Source organism: Brassica napus, chromosome C3 (assembly GCF_020379485.1).
Source record: "Brassica napus cultivar Da-Ae chromosome C3, Da-Ae, whole genome shotgun sequence".
In the NCBI taxonomy this organism is placed as follows: Eukaryota; Viridiplantae; Streptophyta; class Magnoliopsida; order Brassicales; family Brassicaceae; genus Brassica; species Brassica napus.
This window is the reverse complement of record NC_063446.1, coordinates 67,068,867-67,088,775: the sequence shown is the minus strand read 5'-3', so window position 1 is coordinate 67,088,775 and position 19,909 is coordinate 67,068,867. Positions and strand designations below refer to the sequence as shown.

At 37.6% G+C, this 19,909-nt stretch overlaps 1 protein-coding gene across 1 annotated transcript; it reads left to right on the top strand.

Annotated features, from left to right (window-relative positions):
* Positions 1-15,514: 15,514 nt before the first annotated feature.
* On the top strand, positions 15,515-19,303 carry LOC106375311 (cytokinin riboside 5'-monophosphate phosphoribohydrolase LOG5). The gene is made up of 7 exons (XM_013815184.3): positions 15,515-15,731; positions 15,826-15,923; positions 16,034-16,064; positions 16,144-16,243; positions 17,812-17,882; positions 18,002-18,145; positions 18,277-19,303. The coding sequence occupies exons 1-7, from the start codon at positions 15,624-15,626 to the stop codon at positions 18,409-18,411; spliced, it is 687 nt and encodes a 228-aa protein (XP_013670638.1). The 5' UTR covers positions 15,515-15,623; the 3' UTR covers positions 18,412-19,303.
* The last annotated feature ends 606 nt before the right edge of the window (positions 19,304-19,909 follow it).

Genomic DNA, 19,909 nt, shown 5'->3' with positions numbered 1-19,909 from the left:
CCGAGCGTTTGCTCGAGCTCGACCGAGCTTTGGCTCGAGCTCGGTCGCTACGTAGCGACCGAGCTTTGGCTCGAGCTCGGTCGCTACGTAGCGACGGAGCTTTGGCTCGAGCTCGGTCGCTACGTGGCGACCAAGCTTTGGCTCGAGCTCGGTCGCTACGTGGCGACCGAGCTTTGGCTCGAGCTCGGTCGCTACGTAGCAACCGAGCGGAACATGCGTTCGGTTGCTGCGTAGCGACCCTCTTCGAGCTCTTGTCCGATGACTCGCGTTTCTTCCGCAAAGCTTTTCGTAAAGAAGAATCTATTTCGAAAAAGTATTTGTCGAAGAAGGTTTCTAAGTTTTCTTCTTCGGGGATTTTGACGTTAACTTCGTTGCAACCGTTTTCGACCCCAACACCTAAGATGACTAAGCCAAATGAGATGACAAAGTTTAGACCAATCAGTCTATGCAATGTCATCTATAAAATAATATCTTATGTCTTATGCCAAAGATTGAAGAAGGTTCTTGCACAACGGATATCTGAAACCCAGTCAGCTTTTGTTGCGGGAAGACAAATCACAGTTAATATCATGATATCCCAGGAGATGTTCCACGCGCTGAGAACCAAGCCAGGTGGAAGAGTTAAGAGAATGGCCATAAAAACGGATATGAGTAAAGCATATGATAGGATGAAATGGTCATTCATTGAGGCTGTCATGCGAAAGATGGGTTTTTCAGAGATATTGATTGACTGGATTACGAGATGCATCACCTCGGTCAAGTACAAAGTTCTCATGAATGGAGAACCAAGGGGAAATATTGTCCCATGAAGAGGTTTATGTCAAGGAGATCCTCTGTCTCCTTTCATATTTATTCTATGCACGGAAGCGCTCGTTAGCCTTTTTAATCATGCAGAGAACCAAGGGAAGATAACGGGGATGCGAGTCGCACGCGCTATCCCCTCGGTATCACACCTTGTCTTTGCTGATGATAGCCTTTTCTTTTGTAAGGCGGAGCCCCGTGAATGTGAAGAAGTTATGAAAGTAGTCAGGAAATATGGGCGAACATGAGGTCAATGTATCAACTTTGATAAATCTTCATTACTCTTTGGTAAGAGGATTTCAGCAAATGATCGACAGCTAATTAAAGATACACTTGGTATCCAAAACGAAGGGGGAATGAGCTCCTACTTAGGAATTCCAGAGGATATTAGTGGCTCAAAGTGTAAGCTTTTCGCTTTCTTAAAAGGAAAACTACTACACAGAGTGAATGGTTGGACTGGTTGATGGCTATTAAAAGGAGAAAAAGAAGTTTTAATTAAATCTATTTTGCTAGCTCTTCCGACATATGTCATGTCCAGCTTCTTGCTTCCTTTGGAGATATGTGAGAACCTTGCAAGTGCCATCGCACAATTCTGGTGGAGCTCAAATCCACCAAAATGAGGAATCCACTGGGCTAAATGGGAAAAGATGTGTGCACCTAGAGAGGAGGGAGGAATTGGTTTTAGCATGATCCATGAATTCAACCAAGCTCTTTTAGCGAATCAGCTTTGGCGTCTTGTTCAATTCCCAGATTCATTAGTGGCGAGAGTTCTTCGGAGAAAATACTATCGCCTGAGTTCGCCTTTGCGAATCGGCGCAGTGGATAATCCATCTTATGTGTGGACGAGTATTATAGCGGCAAGGAAGCTATTACTTTTGGGTATCAGGAACAAAGTGCACTCAGGATATGAAATTAATTTTTGGTAAGATCCATGGATTCCTTCAACGCCAGCAAGGCCGGCTCGTCCCAGGGCCCCAGTAGTACATCCAAGGATGAACGTCAGTAGTCTTATTAATTTTGAGTCAAAGGAGTGGACAAACCGATGATTCAGATCAAGAGGACATACCGATGATTCAGAGTCTAGCCATAAGCCATGCTCATCGAAGAGATACGTTTTGCTAGAGCTATACCAAAAATGGTCAATAAGCAGTCAAGTCTGGATATTGGGTAGCTACAAATATACTGACAAATGATGAGGAAAAAACAGTTCTATAGTCTAGTATAACCAAACTTCAAGCCTTTGCTTGGAAAGTGAATGCACCACAAAGGATTTGTCATCTTATATGGCAATTAATTTCAGGGCAGGTAGTGGTCATAATGAATCTGGTACGTCGCAATATGCGATGTGATAACTATTGCCCAAGATGTGGAGAGCCAGAAGAAACTGTTAATTATGCGATCTTCGATTGCCCACCGGCCTTACAAGCATGTGCATTATCATCAACACCGTCAAGCTCTCAAACTTTCCCTATCTCGAGTATATACACCAACATGGACTATTTATTTTGGAGGAAGAATAGTATTATGAAGCCAGAAGATGGTAGAGACCCTTATCCTTGGATAATCTGGTACATTTGGAAGGCTAGGAATGATAAACTTTTCAGATGATTAGACAGGGATCCACTGGAGCTAGTCAGATATGCAGAGAGTGAGTGTCAAGCCTGGCACAATGCAAAGGATACTATACTTGTTCCTCCACATGCACAAATTGTTGAAGAAACACAAGCCTTAAGCTTGGGTAATATTTGCATGGTGGATGGTTCATGGACCTCCACAAATCAATTCAGTGGAATTGGATGGGTTTGGAAGGATAGCATGAGAAATATCCAACCAATGGGCACACGGAACTTAAGGAGGCGAGAGACAGCACTACACTCGGAACTGGAAGCGCTAAGATGGGCAATGGAAAGCATGCTACAACATTCGACTTGTCAGAGATTTGAGACAGATTGCAAGGACCTGATTGCAACGTCAACGGACCCACAAGCTTGGCCAAACTTCTCATCTGAGCTAGAGGGCATTCAAATTCTCCAGATGTGTTTTCCGGACTTCAAGATCAGCAACTTCCCAAGGGTGCAAAATGAAATTGTTGATTCGCTAGCTAGGAATGCCCTTTCTTTTCATAGATCTCTTTGTTTTGTTGGTTGTTCTATTCCGGCCTGGTTACCCAGACCACCTCAGGTTTGAGTAATAGAATAGCCGTTTGTTGAAAAAAAAAAAAAACTCTCTTAACGCTGTTTCTTCGTGATTATAGTATTGAAAATTCTTAGGAATTAACCAAGTGGTCTTGGCCTACTGGTAAAGGGATTCTAGCTAGAGTTTCTGCCATGGTTTGATTTCCCTTGGCCACCCATAGACGCTTTAAGTGGCAAGAAAATCCGGATTTCTATGGACACCTTGATGATTAATCGTTGGACCTAAAAAGCCTTTGGAATCACACAAATGATTATTTGCTTAAAGAGGCTATAATTTAATAGATGATCTATAAAGATGACGCTTAATGATTGTTGTTGCTTCATCTTTATCCTCTAAATTTGCAATTCCTAGATGAATCCTTATGAACGAAGGCTTTTTTTTTATCTTGATCAAACGTTTTCGTTGCTGAACAGATTTAGTGCTTATTTTTCTTGTTTAAGTTAATTGTCAGTTTATCTCATGTTTGATTTTGTTTATATCTAGTTATTTTTTGTTTGTTTGCGTGTAATGTTAATAAAAATATAGAGATAACATTCTCGGCCCGTTTTACATAAATTGTTTTGCGCATCTCTAGTGTGACAAATAGTCATTCTTTATGTAGTTCGACTATAATTCAATATCGCCAACTTCCATTGTGCTCAAGTGAATTAGTAAATCGGAGTTTTTAATTCAAACACATTAGCGATGCGTCATATATCTCAAAACACATACAGTGATCAACTTTAAAATTTCATAAACGGAGACAATTTTTCTTTCTTTCTTTTCAGATTTTGAATCTTTTGGTTTAGGTCGAGAGTGTCTTCCAAACTTACTAATTCTGAATACCCGGACGGAGACAATATAAATACCTACAAAGACATCACTTTATTTTCAGAGTTCAAACGAACAGGGGGGGGGGGGGGGATGTAGGAATTTTTTAATATGGGGGCAAATCATGTATAAATACAAACATAAGGCTAAGATATGAAGTTTAATCGGAAAAAAAGGTAAATTATGGATTGAGCAATAAAGAATTTAGAAATTTTGTGGGGGCAAGTGCCACCTCCTTGACACATACACAAGTAGATTCGCCACCGAAGGGCCATACCTTTTAAAGGTATGAACGATAAAGTTAAGCTCGGTAATGTTTCATTGCAAGACCCAAATCTCTTAAAAACACTTAAGGTTCAGCTTCAACTAATCGAAGCATCTATGCAAGAAAAAAGTGTGGCGGCTACCTTGCATCACCAAATTGTCTACCGAATTCAAGACCACGCTCTTGATCTTGTACTACCCTCATCAGACGAAGCGCTATATCTCGAAGTCACGTCTGCGTCCCAAGCACCAAACTCAATACAAATCCCTCGACAAATTTCTCGTGAAGAACTGTTGTCCCGGCTACCGGAGTCATGGGTAACAAGTTACGAGAAGCTTCATCAAGCTACCTAGTCGCCTATCCAATCATCCGATGTCAGCTTTCACACTCGGAATGATGGAACAACCGAGATCAAATTCGAGAAACCCCGATCATCGTCTTTTCGAAGGCAGCTGTTCACTCAATTCGCGATACAGATCGATGAACGAAGCTTCCACGGCCCAGCGAAAGAACAAAATCCTAAACCAAGTTCCTTTGAAAAACATGGAACTGTAATCTATCCTTTCAAAGACGAAGATGGACATTGCTATTTCGATGTTTGTTCATGTGCTGCTTGTGATGAAGCAAGCTACGAATCTGATGAAGACATCTGCACACGTCGAAGAAAAAAGAAAGACCCGCTCTACAAAAGATATCTCGAGGGAGACACTTCGGTCGGTCCGCTCGGCGAAGGAAAATACGACTTTATAGTCCAATACTCCGACAAAAGGGAAGAACCAAAGCAGCAGATCATGATGATCAATCCAGACGAGTTCCCACCGCAAGAAGATTTTTTAAAGAACAACATCGCACATTGCCCAAAGATTCTTTTTCAAACTATAGACTCTTCTGGTCCCAGCCAGTTAAGTCAAGCGGAAAAGGTCCTCAACTGGCAAACAGAGAATTCACTTGCGCAAAATCAACTTTTATCAACAATAAATCATAAGGTTGATCAATTGGCAGAAGGATATAATAGCAGATTACTCAGCCTCCAAAATTCAATCGCTGAGATACATGGACGACTGGGCAGTCTCCATCAAGAAATGATTACTATGGCAAAACATATGATGGCAAACATGACTCAATTTTGCAACAAAGAAGCGGAGACGACTAGTCTTAAAAGCCAATTACGAGATCTCCAAAAGTGCCTAGAAAGTATGATTCATAATCAGCAGCAAACTAATACATACTTTAATCCCCTCAGAGGCACATCTTCAGGCATGCCAATGTATCAAGGATCCTACTCTCCCGGCTTCCTCTTTGGTCATCAGACTCAAAAGACAACATCTCCATTTCCGAGATTTCTATCCTTCGACGAAGCCTTTACATCTCGTTATGGCTCGACGTCAACCAACTATCATCCCAAGACAACTCGCTCAAAGCCCCGGCGTCAAAAGGAATCTGAATTTCAAGTAAACTCCAATAAGAAACCGACTCTTACATCTTCCTCTAGTCACGAGTCAGTTGAAGACAACAAAAGGAAAGGAAAAGACATTGGAATAATCGAATTTTCAATGGCCAGCCTACTCGATAACCTCAGCAAGCTTCCAGAGTCGCCTGATCAAAAGGATCAACAACCCTTATCTTCTCAACAATCCTCATCTTCTCGACAGATCGCAAAAATCAGTCACTACTCAGATACAAGTTCCAGTGACTACGAAACCGAATCAAACGAAGGATCCCTACCAAGACAATTCGCGATCGGGGAAGGATCAAGCACTCCAAAAAAGGAGCCAAATAGTAATGAAGTCTATTCCAGTGATGAAGAAATGATTATGTGCCTCCTAGACATGAGATTCCAAGTAAGCAATTTTCTTCAAAGATTATGGGGTTCACATTCGATGATATCCCATTTGAAAAAAGGAATGATCGTCTTGACGAATTTCATGCATGGATGAATTCTGAGGCTATCACATCCCCTTTGCAAATGTTGATCCAATAATTCACTGCAAGACTATCCGGAGCACTTAAAGAATGGTGAAATTCACTCGGCGAGTATAGATAGCAGCAAGTATATCAAACAACAATACCATTGCTCCTTGGAGAAATTCATAGAGAATTCATCGGTACGCCCACACACCAAAAGGAACAGCTACAAGAGGAATTCTTCTCAGCAAAGTGCTGTTCGTTGAGAAAGAAAGATCTTGCAAAACAGTTTGAGAGACAAACAGGGAGATACTACGCACTGAATGGCCTTAACAATCCAAGCCTGAAGCATGTATACCTCTCCTCCATCGATGACTATCTTAGTCAGCAGACTAAGCTATACATCAGAGATCAAGGACAAACAATCGAAGAAGTTTCTATCGGACAAATACAGCAATATGTTTTCAGAACACTGGACAAACTCTGCAAGCAGAAAGAATTCTGGACGGAGTTCATGGATAGATCGAAGCAGCTATCAAAGATATGCTCCAGACGGGATCTATCAATCAAGTGTTCAAAGTCCAAGAAATTTGTTCGTGTGGCCCATGAGAGAGACGTCGAAAACTCAAAAAACGATTCTCTAAGCGCCCCGACATATTCAAACGCAAGAGATTCTTCCGAAATAAACAGAGCTTCAAGAAATCAATGAAATGCTTTCTATGCTGAAAAGAGGGACACTTCGCAAAAAACTGTCCAAACAAATCAGCCAAGAAGAAGCAATACTTAATCAACTCAATATCTGAAATCGCACCAGATATTGATCTCGAAGGCCACGATTTATAATCGGTTCTATCTTATGACAGTGACGACAACAACGCTATTTGTGGTTACTCAGATTACGAAAACTCTTCTGAGTCATCTCCCGACGAAGATGATGATTGTTGCTTCAAAATCACAAAATTGCCACGTCATGATGAAATACAGACTCCGCATTTACCAGTGACGATCTTCAACCCATCTTGTCAAGAAGACCCAGTGCACGCCACTGCATTCATAGATACTGGAGCCCATACAACAATTATAAATCCCAAGATTCTTTCTCCGTCAATGTGGCTACCTCATCAGCAAGAATTTCGTGTCGCAAACTCGGGTTCGCTGACAATAAAGCTCAAATCAAAAGAATCAAAATCGAACTTTTCCCCGGGTGCCACATAACTGCAGAAGTACTTGGCTCTGCCGCACCTTGAAAGGATCTAATACTAGGATTGGATTCTTATTATGCCTTCAAGAAAACATTTGATATCTCAATCGAACCATGCGGATTAAGATGGAAAAATCACTTCAAAGCCTTCACGACAATTCCACGACTTTTCACAATTGAAGGATTAGTCTCTCAAGAGTTTACAAAGATCAAAGAAGAATTGACGGAAACATCATGTGCAGACTCTCATACAGAATTCCTCCAAAAATGCAACAACTCACTATGGTTAAACTCGGAGTTCTTTGTTTCCTTGCCTTTCAAGGAAAATATACAAACTACCCGACAAAAGCGAGTCATGCAGGAATGCCGCAAACCCTGCTGCAACAAGCAAATGAAGAATGCGACCAGCTAGTAAAACAAGGAGTAGTCTCTGCAACCAACTCTCCCTGGGCATGCAAAAGTTTCTACGTTAATAATCGTGCGGAACAAGCAAGAGGGAAGCTCAGACTAGTCATCGACTATAAGCCGCTGAATCAGTATCCACAGGACATCAAATTTCCGCTACCAAACAAAAGAGCGCTTCTTCAACATCTTCATGGGGCGACTATATTCTCCAAATTTGATCTTAAGTCAGGATTCTGGCAACTTGGTGTTCATCCTGAAGAAAGATACAAAACTGCATTCTGCCTTCCCAATCGACATCTTCAGTGGAACGTCTTGCCTTTCGGCCTCAAAACCGCACCATCATTATTCCAGCAAGCGATGCTTCGTATATTCAAGCCTCTGCTCCACACAGCCTTGATTTATATCGATGACATACTATTGTTCTCGTCTACCGAAAGAGAACATGTTCAACTTCTTCAACAATTTCAAAGCATCGTTATACAATATGGAATCATGCTTTCGGCCCGAAAAATGGTCATAGCCCAGCCCAACATCGACTTCCTTGGAATGCAAATCACAGATGACAATTTTACACCACAGGCCCATCTTGCTACAACACTCTTAGATTTTCCGACGAAAATCTCACAAAACGACATGTCCAACAATTCCTCGGTGTAATCAATTATGTTAGTGACTTTATTCCGCAAGTTTCGCAACTGACAAGACCGCTACAGAAGATGATGACAAATAATCCACCACAATGGACAAACCGACAAACCGAAGCTGTCAGGAGCCTAAAAATAGAGGTGCATAAGCTACCACCTTTAAAGATTCCCTCCACTGGGACACGCATTTTATAGACTGACGTGAGTGACAAATATTGGGGAGCCATTTTATTTGAAGAAATAAATGGGAAACGTCAAATCTGTGGATATAAAAGCGGACGCTTTAAAGATTCCGAAATGCATTATCACTCCACGTTCAAAGAAATACTGGCCGTCAAGAAGGCTATCGAGAAGTTCGAGTTCCATCTGATAGGACATCGATTTCGCATCGAAATGGACATGTCATCTTTCCCAAAGATGTTACAATTCAAACAGAAGATGGTCCCACATCAGTAATTATTACGATGGAGCGAATGGTTCTCAAAATACGATTTCGAGTCCGTCTATTTAAAGGGCTCGAAGAACACCCTCGCAGACATGCTCAGCAGAAATCCAGTAAAAGAAATACAAATAATGGAGAGCTCCTCAGCAAAAAGCTACTATGACTTTGCTTCAAACATGCCCGACGACGCTCACTCGCTCATCAACAGAGATGCCCTACACGAACACCTCCGCGACAAGATTTTCTTCTATCAATCCATCATTCTGTCAAGATACGGAACCCATAATCGTCTTATTTCACCAATGGGAATACACCCAGACTACCCCTTCGCTCATCTCTACAGGATCGAAAACGCGTTCATGCCAGAAGAAGTCCTCTGTTTTCTCTGGTACCTTTGCTCTATCTACACTATCGGTTTGACCTTTGATTTTCAATGGTTATACCACTACATCAGCACACAATTCACCGACCCTCAACGAGGACACAAGGAATGTCTCTCGACATTTCTAACATGGTTTGCGCCATTATCTGTCTGGAATGGTAAGTTAAGGAAATCAGCAAAAGCAACAGGCTTATCATTCAAAAAGCTAAAAGGTCAAGGAGGTCTCAACCCCTTCTTCAACCCTCACACAATATACTTCTTCCACCGCCCAGTACAAGTCAACAAGAAAACCGGCAAAATTCACGCATTACCTACTCTTATTCACCACAACGACTACCAACGAGGAGTCAGACCAGATTTCAACCTCAATGACAACAAGGCATATGAAGACTTTCAAACACATGTGTTCATCCTCAACAGTGCCACACAGAAATTTCCCATTCCTTTCATCATGAATTGGTTCTATTACCCGATAGATTACCAAATGAGTCTCGACGAAGATCTTCAGTTCTATTTAGATAAGCGTGCCAATCCGCCGATTGTTCAAGATATCCCAAAGAAAGAAAAACGTAACTTTGAATCCCAAGAATGCCCGCCAGAGTATTTTCAAGACGCCCAGCTCCCCGATGACTCAATGAACATTGATGAAGTCAGAAGAATGTTTAATATTGAAATAAACGACGACTCACAACAGCCTCAGGAAGAAGAGCCAGAAAATGTGTACGAATATCCAGGAGATGTGTACGAATGTCCAGACGATCACTACGGATGTTGTGAGAAACACATCATTGAGTTCGAGATGAACCACTAAGCAAGTCGTCTGTATAATTATGTAAGATAAGTGTGTTTAATTATGTAAAATAAGTATGATCAATAATGATGTAAGCGATGATGTAATCGCTACAAGCTTATGTAAGCATGTTGTAAGCAATGATGTAATCGCGGAGGTAAGCGTTTATGTCAGCGCCTTATCTTGCACTATAAATATGTGTGTACCGCCATTGTGAAAGGGAGATATAGAATAATTTCATAAAAAACCCTCTCTCTAAAGTTTCTCTCTCCAATGTTCTTCTAAGCTCTCAAAGTTTTCCAGATCTTCTCTCATCTTTGATAAGCTTTGTTTTCTATCTTCGATCGCAAGTCCCGATTCTGTCTATTGCATTAATTAAGCGTAAGCGTTTCGGTCAATAAGACTTTGTCAACACGACTTTCGTGGGGAGGCGATTTCCTAACGGTGGTTGAGCCAGGCTAGAGTAGTACCCATTGCTCCAATTACTTGGAACTTGTCATACCCTCTTCTGTCAATAAGACTTTGTCAATACGACGATCCGTTTACCGCTTAGCATAATGGTATCACACCTTAATATTAGTTATCTATAATAAAATAATTTTTCTTTCCTTTTTAATCAATGTTTTACCGGACAAACGCTTTATATAATAATATACTAGGGGTGGGACGAATCCGGATCTCTAAAAAAATTTAAGATCTTCGGAGGATCCATATATCTAGTAAATTTAGGGTATCTAGATCCGTCAGATCTGTGATTTTAGTATTTGAATTTCAAATATGTGTCTTTCGGACATCCGAGTTTCGGATATCCGTCTAGATATTGTAGTATCATTGAGTATTTGGATCCATAAATAATTTAAAATTCTAAAATTCTAAAGATAATATATAAATGAAATATTATACAAAATTTATAATTTATTAAAAACTAAAATAAAATATTATAAGATTAATTATATATATAAATATTAATATATAAAATATAATTATTAATAAAATTTAATATACTAAAAAAACAGATCTAGATAACTAGACTTAAAAATCAAGATATACAGATCTAGATCCGATTATGATGGATCCAATATTTTATTAACTGTATCTGGATCCGGACCCCCCGAATATCATATTTCTGGAGCGGATCAGGATCCTACGATCCTGGATAATAATTCACAGCCCTATAATATACTATATAGATAGATCCCGTGTTAAATTTAAAATATGGAGATTTAGTCAAGTACTCTCATTTGGAAATGAAATTAAAAGAATGTACATGATTAGACATAAAAACATATTGTTGTAACACTTTCATACCAAACTTTTTTTTAAATGCTCAGACTGCCACTTTTCTCATTTCTTTATCTTCTTCTTTTCTTCTTGTTTTTCTGTTGCATTTTTTTTCTTCTTCTTCATTGTATACGATTCTTCTTTTTCTTTTTCTTTGCAAATTAATTCACATAATTGTTTTTAAGTTCAATTGAATCACGTGTAAATAGATTTCCAACAATCATTTTTCATCATTCATCAACATTGAAAGTTTTTAAAAAATCTGGGTTAATCAATTTTTTTTCTGAATCTCCCAACTGGTGCCAAATTTAATTTCGACACCATTTTTTATGTCGACCCTCTTCCTCCTCTTATCATATTTGACATTGTGATAAGAATTTGACAAAAGCTGATATAGGAAGTGTTAACAGTCAAGAATGTAAAAGTAAAATAGTTAATGATTAACTTAGCAAGTTACGACAATTGTTACCATGTTAACAAATAATATAACTGATTATGAAGATGATTGAGAATATATGACAAAAAAAATATCAAATTATTTTAATTTTTAATATACTATATTTTTTTAAGATGTTATCATATGTGTAAAGTGTTAAAAGAAACAATAACATAGCGAGTAAGGAATATTATTTATTCTTTTCTACCAACTCATGAATCAACTAATAAAATATGTATCATATAACAATTCGGCTCCGATTGGTAACCATCACGTAATCGCGGAAAAAATAGTTTAGCTGTGGAAAAAACTAATTAAGCTGTGAAATTTTTTAAAATTCGCAGAATGATGGAATACATGTTAAATTGAACAAAATATTTATATGTTATTCACTTTGTTATAAAGAAAAAAAATGTGAAAATAATTAAAATTTATTAAAAATACTTTAGTTCTTATTATAAATATTTAATTTATCATTCAATGCGTTTTAATAATAGATTGACATTTTATAATATTACAAAACAATTTATAGTATAACATTATTTATAACATAACTATTTATCACTACAAAATTATTGCTATTTATTTAAAAATATAAAATGTTATTAGCATATAATTTAATAATATGAAAGTATTAATTTTGTAAAATTTTCCACAAAAATCTACTAAAACTCACTTTTTCACCTAATGAAAATTCTCTTTTTTTCAGCAAAAACGCGAATCTGCGTTTTTGTGTTTTTTTTTCATTCCACAACTTCTGTTGATTGGTAAAATATTTGCGGAATTGCGTTTGAGACGTGATTCCGCCATTCCGCAAAGTTACCAATCAAAGCCTTCATCTATCAAATAACAAAGTATATATCAAACAATGTATCAGCTAACTAATTACTTATAAGCTAACTAAGAATCCATTAGATGACAATAATTATTTGGTAACATCTTGCAAACCATTATGTCAAATATATATAAAAACAAGCAAAAAATGTATCAAACTATTTATCCCTAACAAACAATGTATCAACTGAAAAACATTTATTTGTAAAATCTTACTTATCATTTATCAGTTAGGAGCAATATTTTGTAACAACTAACAAAACATGTATCTAAAAAAAATGTAAATTGGGGTTTTACTAAAACATAATTAATATCAGATATAAAAGAAAACATATTAACATTGTTGTTATCCAAATCATAAAACAACGTTACGAATTCACTTTTCTCTTCTCTGTTTTAGGCTGGAACAAGTTTACCGGTTTGGTTTTCTAACGAATGAATTTTTGGAAGATTATGTAGGAACTTAAATTGAACACAATAACTATTTGGTAACATCTTACCAACCATTATATCAAACAAAACCATGTATCAACTGAAATATTCCACTATCCCCTTCATCAATCTCCCGTAAATCTAGATTTTTTCAGCTTCGCCTCAAAAATGGTGTGGCCTCGACGGTCACATATGCGGAGGATTCCAGACAAGTGACAAAGACAATCGATTCTTGGATTGCATCCATGGTCTTGTGATTCAAAATCAAAGGCAAGATAGTGGTAGGAAAGCGAGGTGATGTCGGTGGAGTAAATCATCGTTGCGGTAGTAATAAAATTAATAAGAATTAAAGGAGGTGGTAAAAATCTGGGAGTGATTTGGATAATGATTTAGAGTTGGTGAAGAAAAAGAAGAGATGAAGTTTCAGAAGAGAGAGATAAGAGAGAAAACGAAGAAGAAAGAGAAGAAAGAGAACTAGGAAAGTAGGTGTAGGGGCAACCTTATAATCTAACAACTCACAAGGCATGTCTTAAGCCTAAATCAGGCTCCTTTGCCTATTTGTCCCATAGTCGCAAGTGCATTTTATGTGTTATAAAGAAAACTGGTTGGTCACTTAGTCTATATTCGTTCTCGGTTACAAACCCAAACCAAAAATCGAAAGTCACAGCCGATGGATATTTCTCCCTTAATCTCATGGCCATGGAAAAGATTACGAACTCAGTGTTGTATGTATATATGTGTGTGGTACATAATAGTCTGTTTTGGTAATTTCACACATTAGGGAATACAACAGGCCTCAAGACCCGTTAGTAGACCGATAGTACAAAGAGGGTCAAGTTGATCTATTATTTTTGCAAGGAAGATTATGCGAAACGCTGTTGCTAAGGATCGCATGGAAGAACACAGTATTGCGTCTCTGCTCATCCTTGAATGAGAGAAAGGTCTATTTTGTTCTATATAATAGTAGCGGTGTAAGTATTAAATATGATGAATTGATGATGAAATCTTGGAGATGTTTTCGGGAAGACTAATCAAGCCTTTACTTCCAGTTTTGTGAGACAGTCTTGAACAAAAACATGTTTTCTTGGGAATCAGACATCAGTATTAACTTATCCTTCTGCTCTCTTCTCCTCTTTATCCCTAATCTTTGACTGATGCTCTTAAAGACTAAAAAAATTTAGCATAATGAAACAAAGAGAGAACAAAGTAAACCATTAATGGATTTCCCATTTGTAGCACCCGGTCGATATGAACTGTATTCATTGAGTTATTATTAGTTAGTACTTAGTAGTAGAACTATAAGTTTTTTCCAATAAATATGAAGAAGAATGTTTTATACTGATTATGCCTTTCTTGAATGAATTAAAGTTGGTACAAGGCTGGCCCTGAATTTTAGGGACTGTAGAAAATTTAGTAAAAAATTTAAAAAATTTATTTTTACAAGTTTAGAGATTTTTATCTATATAATTTTTTTTAAAAAAATTGAGGATTATAGGCCAATGTTTCATTTGGCTATGCCCATGGCCGACCCTAAGTTGATATTGCACATAGTTTCAACTGATTCTCTGTTTTTTTTTTTTGAAGCAGTAATGTTTAAGCTTTAACTTGTTCTTATGTTAAAATAGAGAACAATTTCAAAATGTAATACTACTGGGTTCCAAGTTTAGTTATATACATAGAATAAAAATATATTCTTTGATTTGAGAAAAAGTGAATAATCATGCACAGATAGAAGACTCAAAGATGTCTTTGTATCTAATCTAATCACAAAGCAACCAACTTTGCAGTACTTACGGGTTAACTAATCTTCATAGTTCCGTAAAGAGGGTCAATGAAGGTTTGGTAGATGATATTGATGATGGTGACATTTTGGTTTAAGTATATGAAAGGTTGTTAAAAGGGCGTTATCATTTCTTTGACCGAGTCAAAGTTAGGCATTGACCCAATATAAGCAGATAAGAACTGTGTGTTGTTTTGGTTTCAGAAACACGAACTACGTGTCGGTTGAGTTGCAATCTACCATAGTTGCGAATTACATATAATGTGTAAATCCAACAAACTAATAATGGAATGTTGTGTCAGGAGAAGTACACTCCTTACATGTTGACACATATACACCAAGAGTATGGGTCATGATGTCGGACCCATGAAAATTTAGCCACATTAGTGTGGATCAACCCGAACTCGACACGTTGAGCCAAAGGACGAAACATTGTATGGAGAAAAGTGGAGACAAACGGTTCGATGATATGATGAACCATCTTGCTAGAAAAAGGAAAAAAATTGATAGACCTAACACACAAATGTATTATGACATCATCACACCAACTTTGAATATGAAGTTAGGAACGTGAGAAATCAATCTTTGTTATTTTGATTATTATAAAATAAAGAGTTCTGATTGGTTTGTTATACTTGTTTAAGTTCCCCTCCAAAATTTTTAATTTTATTTTTGAACTATTTTAATTTTTGTTCTATTCTTGTAATTTCTTTTGAATTTTAGTTTATATCCTAAAGTGTTTTCTTTATTTAAAAAAAAAACGTTAAAAGCAACCACTCTTTAAACCATAAAAAGAAAAAGCAGAAAGCTTGTTACTTGAATGCTATTGGATATACGTGGAACAGTACTGTCTTTGTTGCTTTGTTGTGCGACTGTATCTATACAATTTCTTGTCTCATTGTCTAAGTTGCATCACAAAGTGAAACAAGAAAGAGTTAGCTTGAACCACACGTTCTTCTTCCTATAAAGAAACTTATTTTCTTCAAATCCACAAGACAAAAACTGTTTTGGTTAAGAGAATGGAAATAATGAAGTCGAGATTCAAGAGGGTTTGTGTGTTCTGTGGAAGCAGCAGTGGAAACAGAGAGTGTTACAGAGATGCTGCCATTGATCTAGCTCAAGAGCTGGTTCGGTTATCTTTATGCTATAATGAGAGTCTTGAAACCTTTGAAAAGGGTCTTGATTTTTTTTTTTTTTGTCTTTCTCTGTTTTATGAAACAGATTACGAAGAGATTGAATCTTGTGTATGGGGGAGGAAGCATTGGTCTCATGGGTTTGGTCTCACAAGCTGTTCATGAAGCAGGATGTCATGTGCTAGGGTATGCTCCTTCAATCAATGATCTCTTCTTTAGATGTGTGCCCTTCACTGCTTAATGATTTGATATTGTTGTGTGAGTTGCTTCCATCTTGCTTTGCTGTTATGGGTTAGGATCATACCAAGGACTCTTATGGACAAAGAGGTAGGATTAAACTACTTTTTTGCTTGAATGAATACTTAGTGTTCAAGTAAGTTCTTTAAAACGTGATTTTTTATAATAGATCACTGGAGAAACATATGGTGAGGTAAGAGCTGTGGCAGATATGCATCAAAGGAAAGCTGAAATGGCAAGCCACTCCGATTGTTTCATCGCATTACCAGGTACGAAGTAACTAAGTAGCTAATACGTGATATCTTTGCAAAGTATGTAGCTTGTGCGGTGAATAAAGACAAAAGGATATTTCTTAATGAATGACCAAAATGTTTACAAGAAAAGAACCCTGAGAGAGACACTCCTCTCTTGTATATGAATGATCATCCAAATGATAAAGCAAACGTTACTCCCTACTCGCTACTTTAACGTACTCCTCAAGATCCTTGCTCCAACATGTCACGTGAGCCGTTGGAGCACATGCTCTTGTCTCCCCACGTCAGCAGCTTATTCCTTCCTTCTAGAAACCGTCACAAGATGGAACCAACCCCACTTGGGCTCAAACTGATATGATAGAGGCCCTCCTAGGTAGAAGAGGCCTTCCTCTTCTGAGTATTGGTAAATGATAGACGGTCGTGAGGCTTCATAAGTATCAATACCCTGCCTTTCAAAATCGACCTTGGCCTCAAGGTTGAAGCCAGTGTATTTCTTCTGCATCTTAAGCTTATTCCTTCCTTCTAGAAACCGCCACAAGATGGAACCAACCCCACTTGGGCTCAAACAGATATGATAGAGGCCCTCCTGGGTAGAAGAGGCCTTCCTCCTCGAGTATTGGTAAATGAAGGGCATGGTATTGATACTTATGAGGCCTCACGACCGCCTATCATTTACCAATACTCGAGGAGGAAGACCTCTTCTACCTAGGAGGGCCTCTATCATATCTGTTTGAGCCCAAGTGGGGTTGGTTCCATCTCCGGCGTCTGTCTCGTCTCCATCTTTTTCGGTGCCCATGATTCTCCAAGATCGCAAGTGCTCTGATACCAAGTTAATACGTGATATCTTTGCAAAGTATGTAGCTTGTGAGAGAGACACACCTCTCTTGTACATGAATGATCATCCAAATGATAAAGCAAACATTACTCTCTACTCGGTACTTTAACGTACTCCTCAAGATCCTTGCTCCAACATGTCACGTGAGCCGGTGGAGCACATGCTCTTGTCTCCCTACGTCAGCAGCTTATTCCTTCCTTCTAGAAACCGCCACAAGATGGAACCAATCCCACTTGGGCTCAAACAGATATGATAGAGGCCCTCCTAGGTAGAAGAGGCCTTCCTCCTCGAGTATTGGTAAATGATAGGCGGTCCTGAGGCCTCATAAGTATCAGTAGCTTATATACTTTGTAGACCTTAAAAAGTGTTTGTTACTCGTTAGGCTCTGTTATAATAACTCTCAGCCCATACCACATCTAACAACTTCTATAAATGGAGAGTGCCCATAAGAAGGTATTGTCAAACTAAGGGTGTCCATAACTTTACAAGAGATTAGTTATGTCTGGTTTGTAAATTTGTAATATAATCTCTATGTCAAGTTGGAACATAATAGTATTCCATTACCACTGCAATTAAATGCAAAAGATGGGTTCTTACTTGACAGTTAAGAAACAAGAGACTATAGCAGTTATATATGATCAAATAATCCTTGTAAACTTGAAACTCGGCCAGGGTTTTTCAAAGTTCACATCTTTCTTCCAAAAGAAGATTTATTAATAATTGATCTGTTCATGCAAATTGATATCAGGTGGGTATGGAACACTGGAGGAGTTGTTGGAAGTAATAACATGGGCACAACTTGGAATCCACGACAAGCCTGTAAGTAATAAAAGAAGACACTTCACTTTTCACTGTGTTGCTCTCTGAATCACTAACCAAAATCAAAGTATAATAGTCTTGATATTTTGTGTTTCCATTTTGGGGGAAAAAAACTGTAGGTGGGTTTGTTAAATGTGGATGGTTATTACGATTACCTCCTCACCTTCATTGATAAAGCCGTTGATGATGGCTTTATCAAGCCATCTCAGCGTCACATCTTTGTCTCTGCCCCTAATGCCAAAGAACTTGTTCAAAAACTTGAGGTGGGTGCCCACCAAAACTTTGCTTTGCCTTTTTTTCCCTTTGAGATTCTGACTTAGTCTTGTAAAGATGAAGATAACAAAGATAAAAACTTTGCATCACAAAGTTGACTTTTGTTTTTGATTTTACTCAGGCATATGAGCCTGTGAGTGATGGAACAATAGCAAAATCAAAGTGGGAAGCTGAGAAGAAAGTGCAACAGCCGCAACAACAACAACAAGTAGTGTTCTGTTCTAACACAAGCATCCAGACTGAGATTGCTCTTTAGACTTTTAGAGGGTCTTTGTCGAAAGAGTATTCAAGGTCCATGGATAAAAGTCAGTGGGAATTATAAAGTTTGTTGTACTACATATTATTTTGCTTCTATCAACTAAACTTCTAATTTAGATTAAGAAAATGCTGCTACAAAATTCCAATATTCAGAAGATTAAAAGTTGCAGATTGCCCTTAATTCAATCAATGAAAATTTTTCTTCAGAGGATTTATATAGTTTATGTTAGTCAAACCTTCACTTGGAATCAGAACTTGCATCTACACCTGAGTTTTTTATCTCTTGATTTTTTGTCTGTTCTTATGTTTAGGAAGAAAGAAGAAATGAAAGAACTTAGCATATGAAATATTCTTCCTGAATTAGTTTATGTGTAAGCTAGCATTCACATCTCCTATATTGTACAAAACTTTGTGGGCACAATGACCTATTAGATGTTAAGAACTGAGACTCTGTATTTGATTAAAGATTTAGAGAGTGACTCAATTCCATCGTCAAGATCTTGAATGCATGTCTCTAAGATCTCCACATCCTCCATCTTCAAGGACTTTGAAGATTGGAATTGCGAATCCACTTTTGTGAATTCATTTGCTTCAGCTTAACATGTAGCTTTGTTCTGGCTCATCAGCTTTGAGACCAATAACCATTTTCCAAAACCCTCCGATCAGGACATGAAGCTAAACATAGATTCAAATACACACAATTGTTGTGGCTTCTATTTATCCAAACATAACCAAAGCCAGAAGCACTTAAAGACAAAATCGAACAAGGAGTGCGACAGCTCGACGGCCAGCTTGCGCCCTTGCTCAAGGAAGAAATGTGTTGACCCGGTCAGCGAGTATGGGTGAAGCAGTCTGACCAGTATTTAATGATGGGACGAGCGACTCAAAAATCAAATATGTAACCTCATCAGCAAGGACAATGAGCTGTCTTTTGTCTCATTCGGATCATCTCACAACTATAAAAGAGGCCCTGTTGATCGAACAAATGACCGACTTTTCTCCCAAGGAATCCTAGAGAGAGATTTTAGAGAGATTACTTCGCGACCTCGATTCATTGCACGTCTGCTTCTTGCTTCAAAACTAGAATTGGAATCGAAACTTTGTGGAGGTTTATATAATTTTGCTTCCAAAACGCTTCTAAAATAACCTATTTAAAACATGTTAAAAACTTAAGATTCTATTTTGGAATCAGGCTTCCATTTAAGAAAACACAATGTAAATAAAAATAAAAATTGTTTTTAATATGAAATCTGAAATTTAATAGTATTAAAATAGTGAGAATAGAAATATGCAAATATTAAAACTAATACTACAAATTATCTTTATGCACTCAGTTTTTTTTTAATTAGAGATATACTATATATATATATATTCAAATAAATTATGTCAATTATTTATGAAATATTAATATAGTTAAGTGGATGATAAATTTTATAAAATTAATTTATTTGTATTTTTAAAATTATAATATGAAATCATTTTAAATTATTACAAAT

Excerpts from the sequence above, each read along its gene's own strand:
- LOC106375311 (XM_013815184.3), top strand. The coding sequence starts at position 15,624 with ATGGAAATAATGAAGTCGAGATTCAAGAGGGTTTGTGTGTTCTGTGGA. Across the intron at positions 16,065-16,143 it reads GGACTCTTATGGACAAAGAG|ATCACTGGAGAAACATATGG; the intron begins GTAGGATTAAAC and ends TTTTTATAATAG. Across the intron at positions 16,244-17,811 it reads TTGTTTCATCGCATTACCAG|GTGGGTATGGAACACTGGAG; the intron begins GTACGAAGTAAC and ends AATTGATATCAG.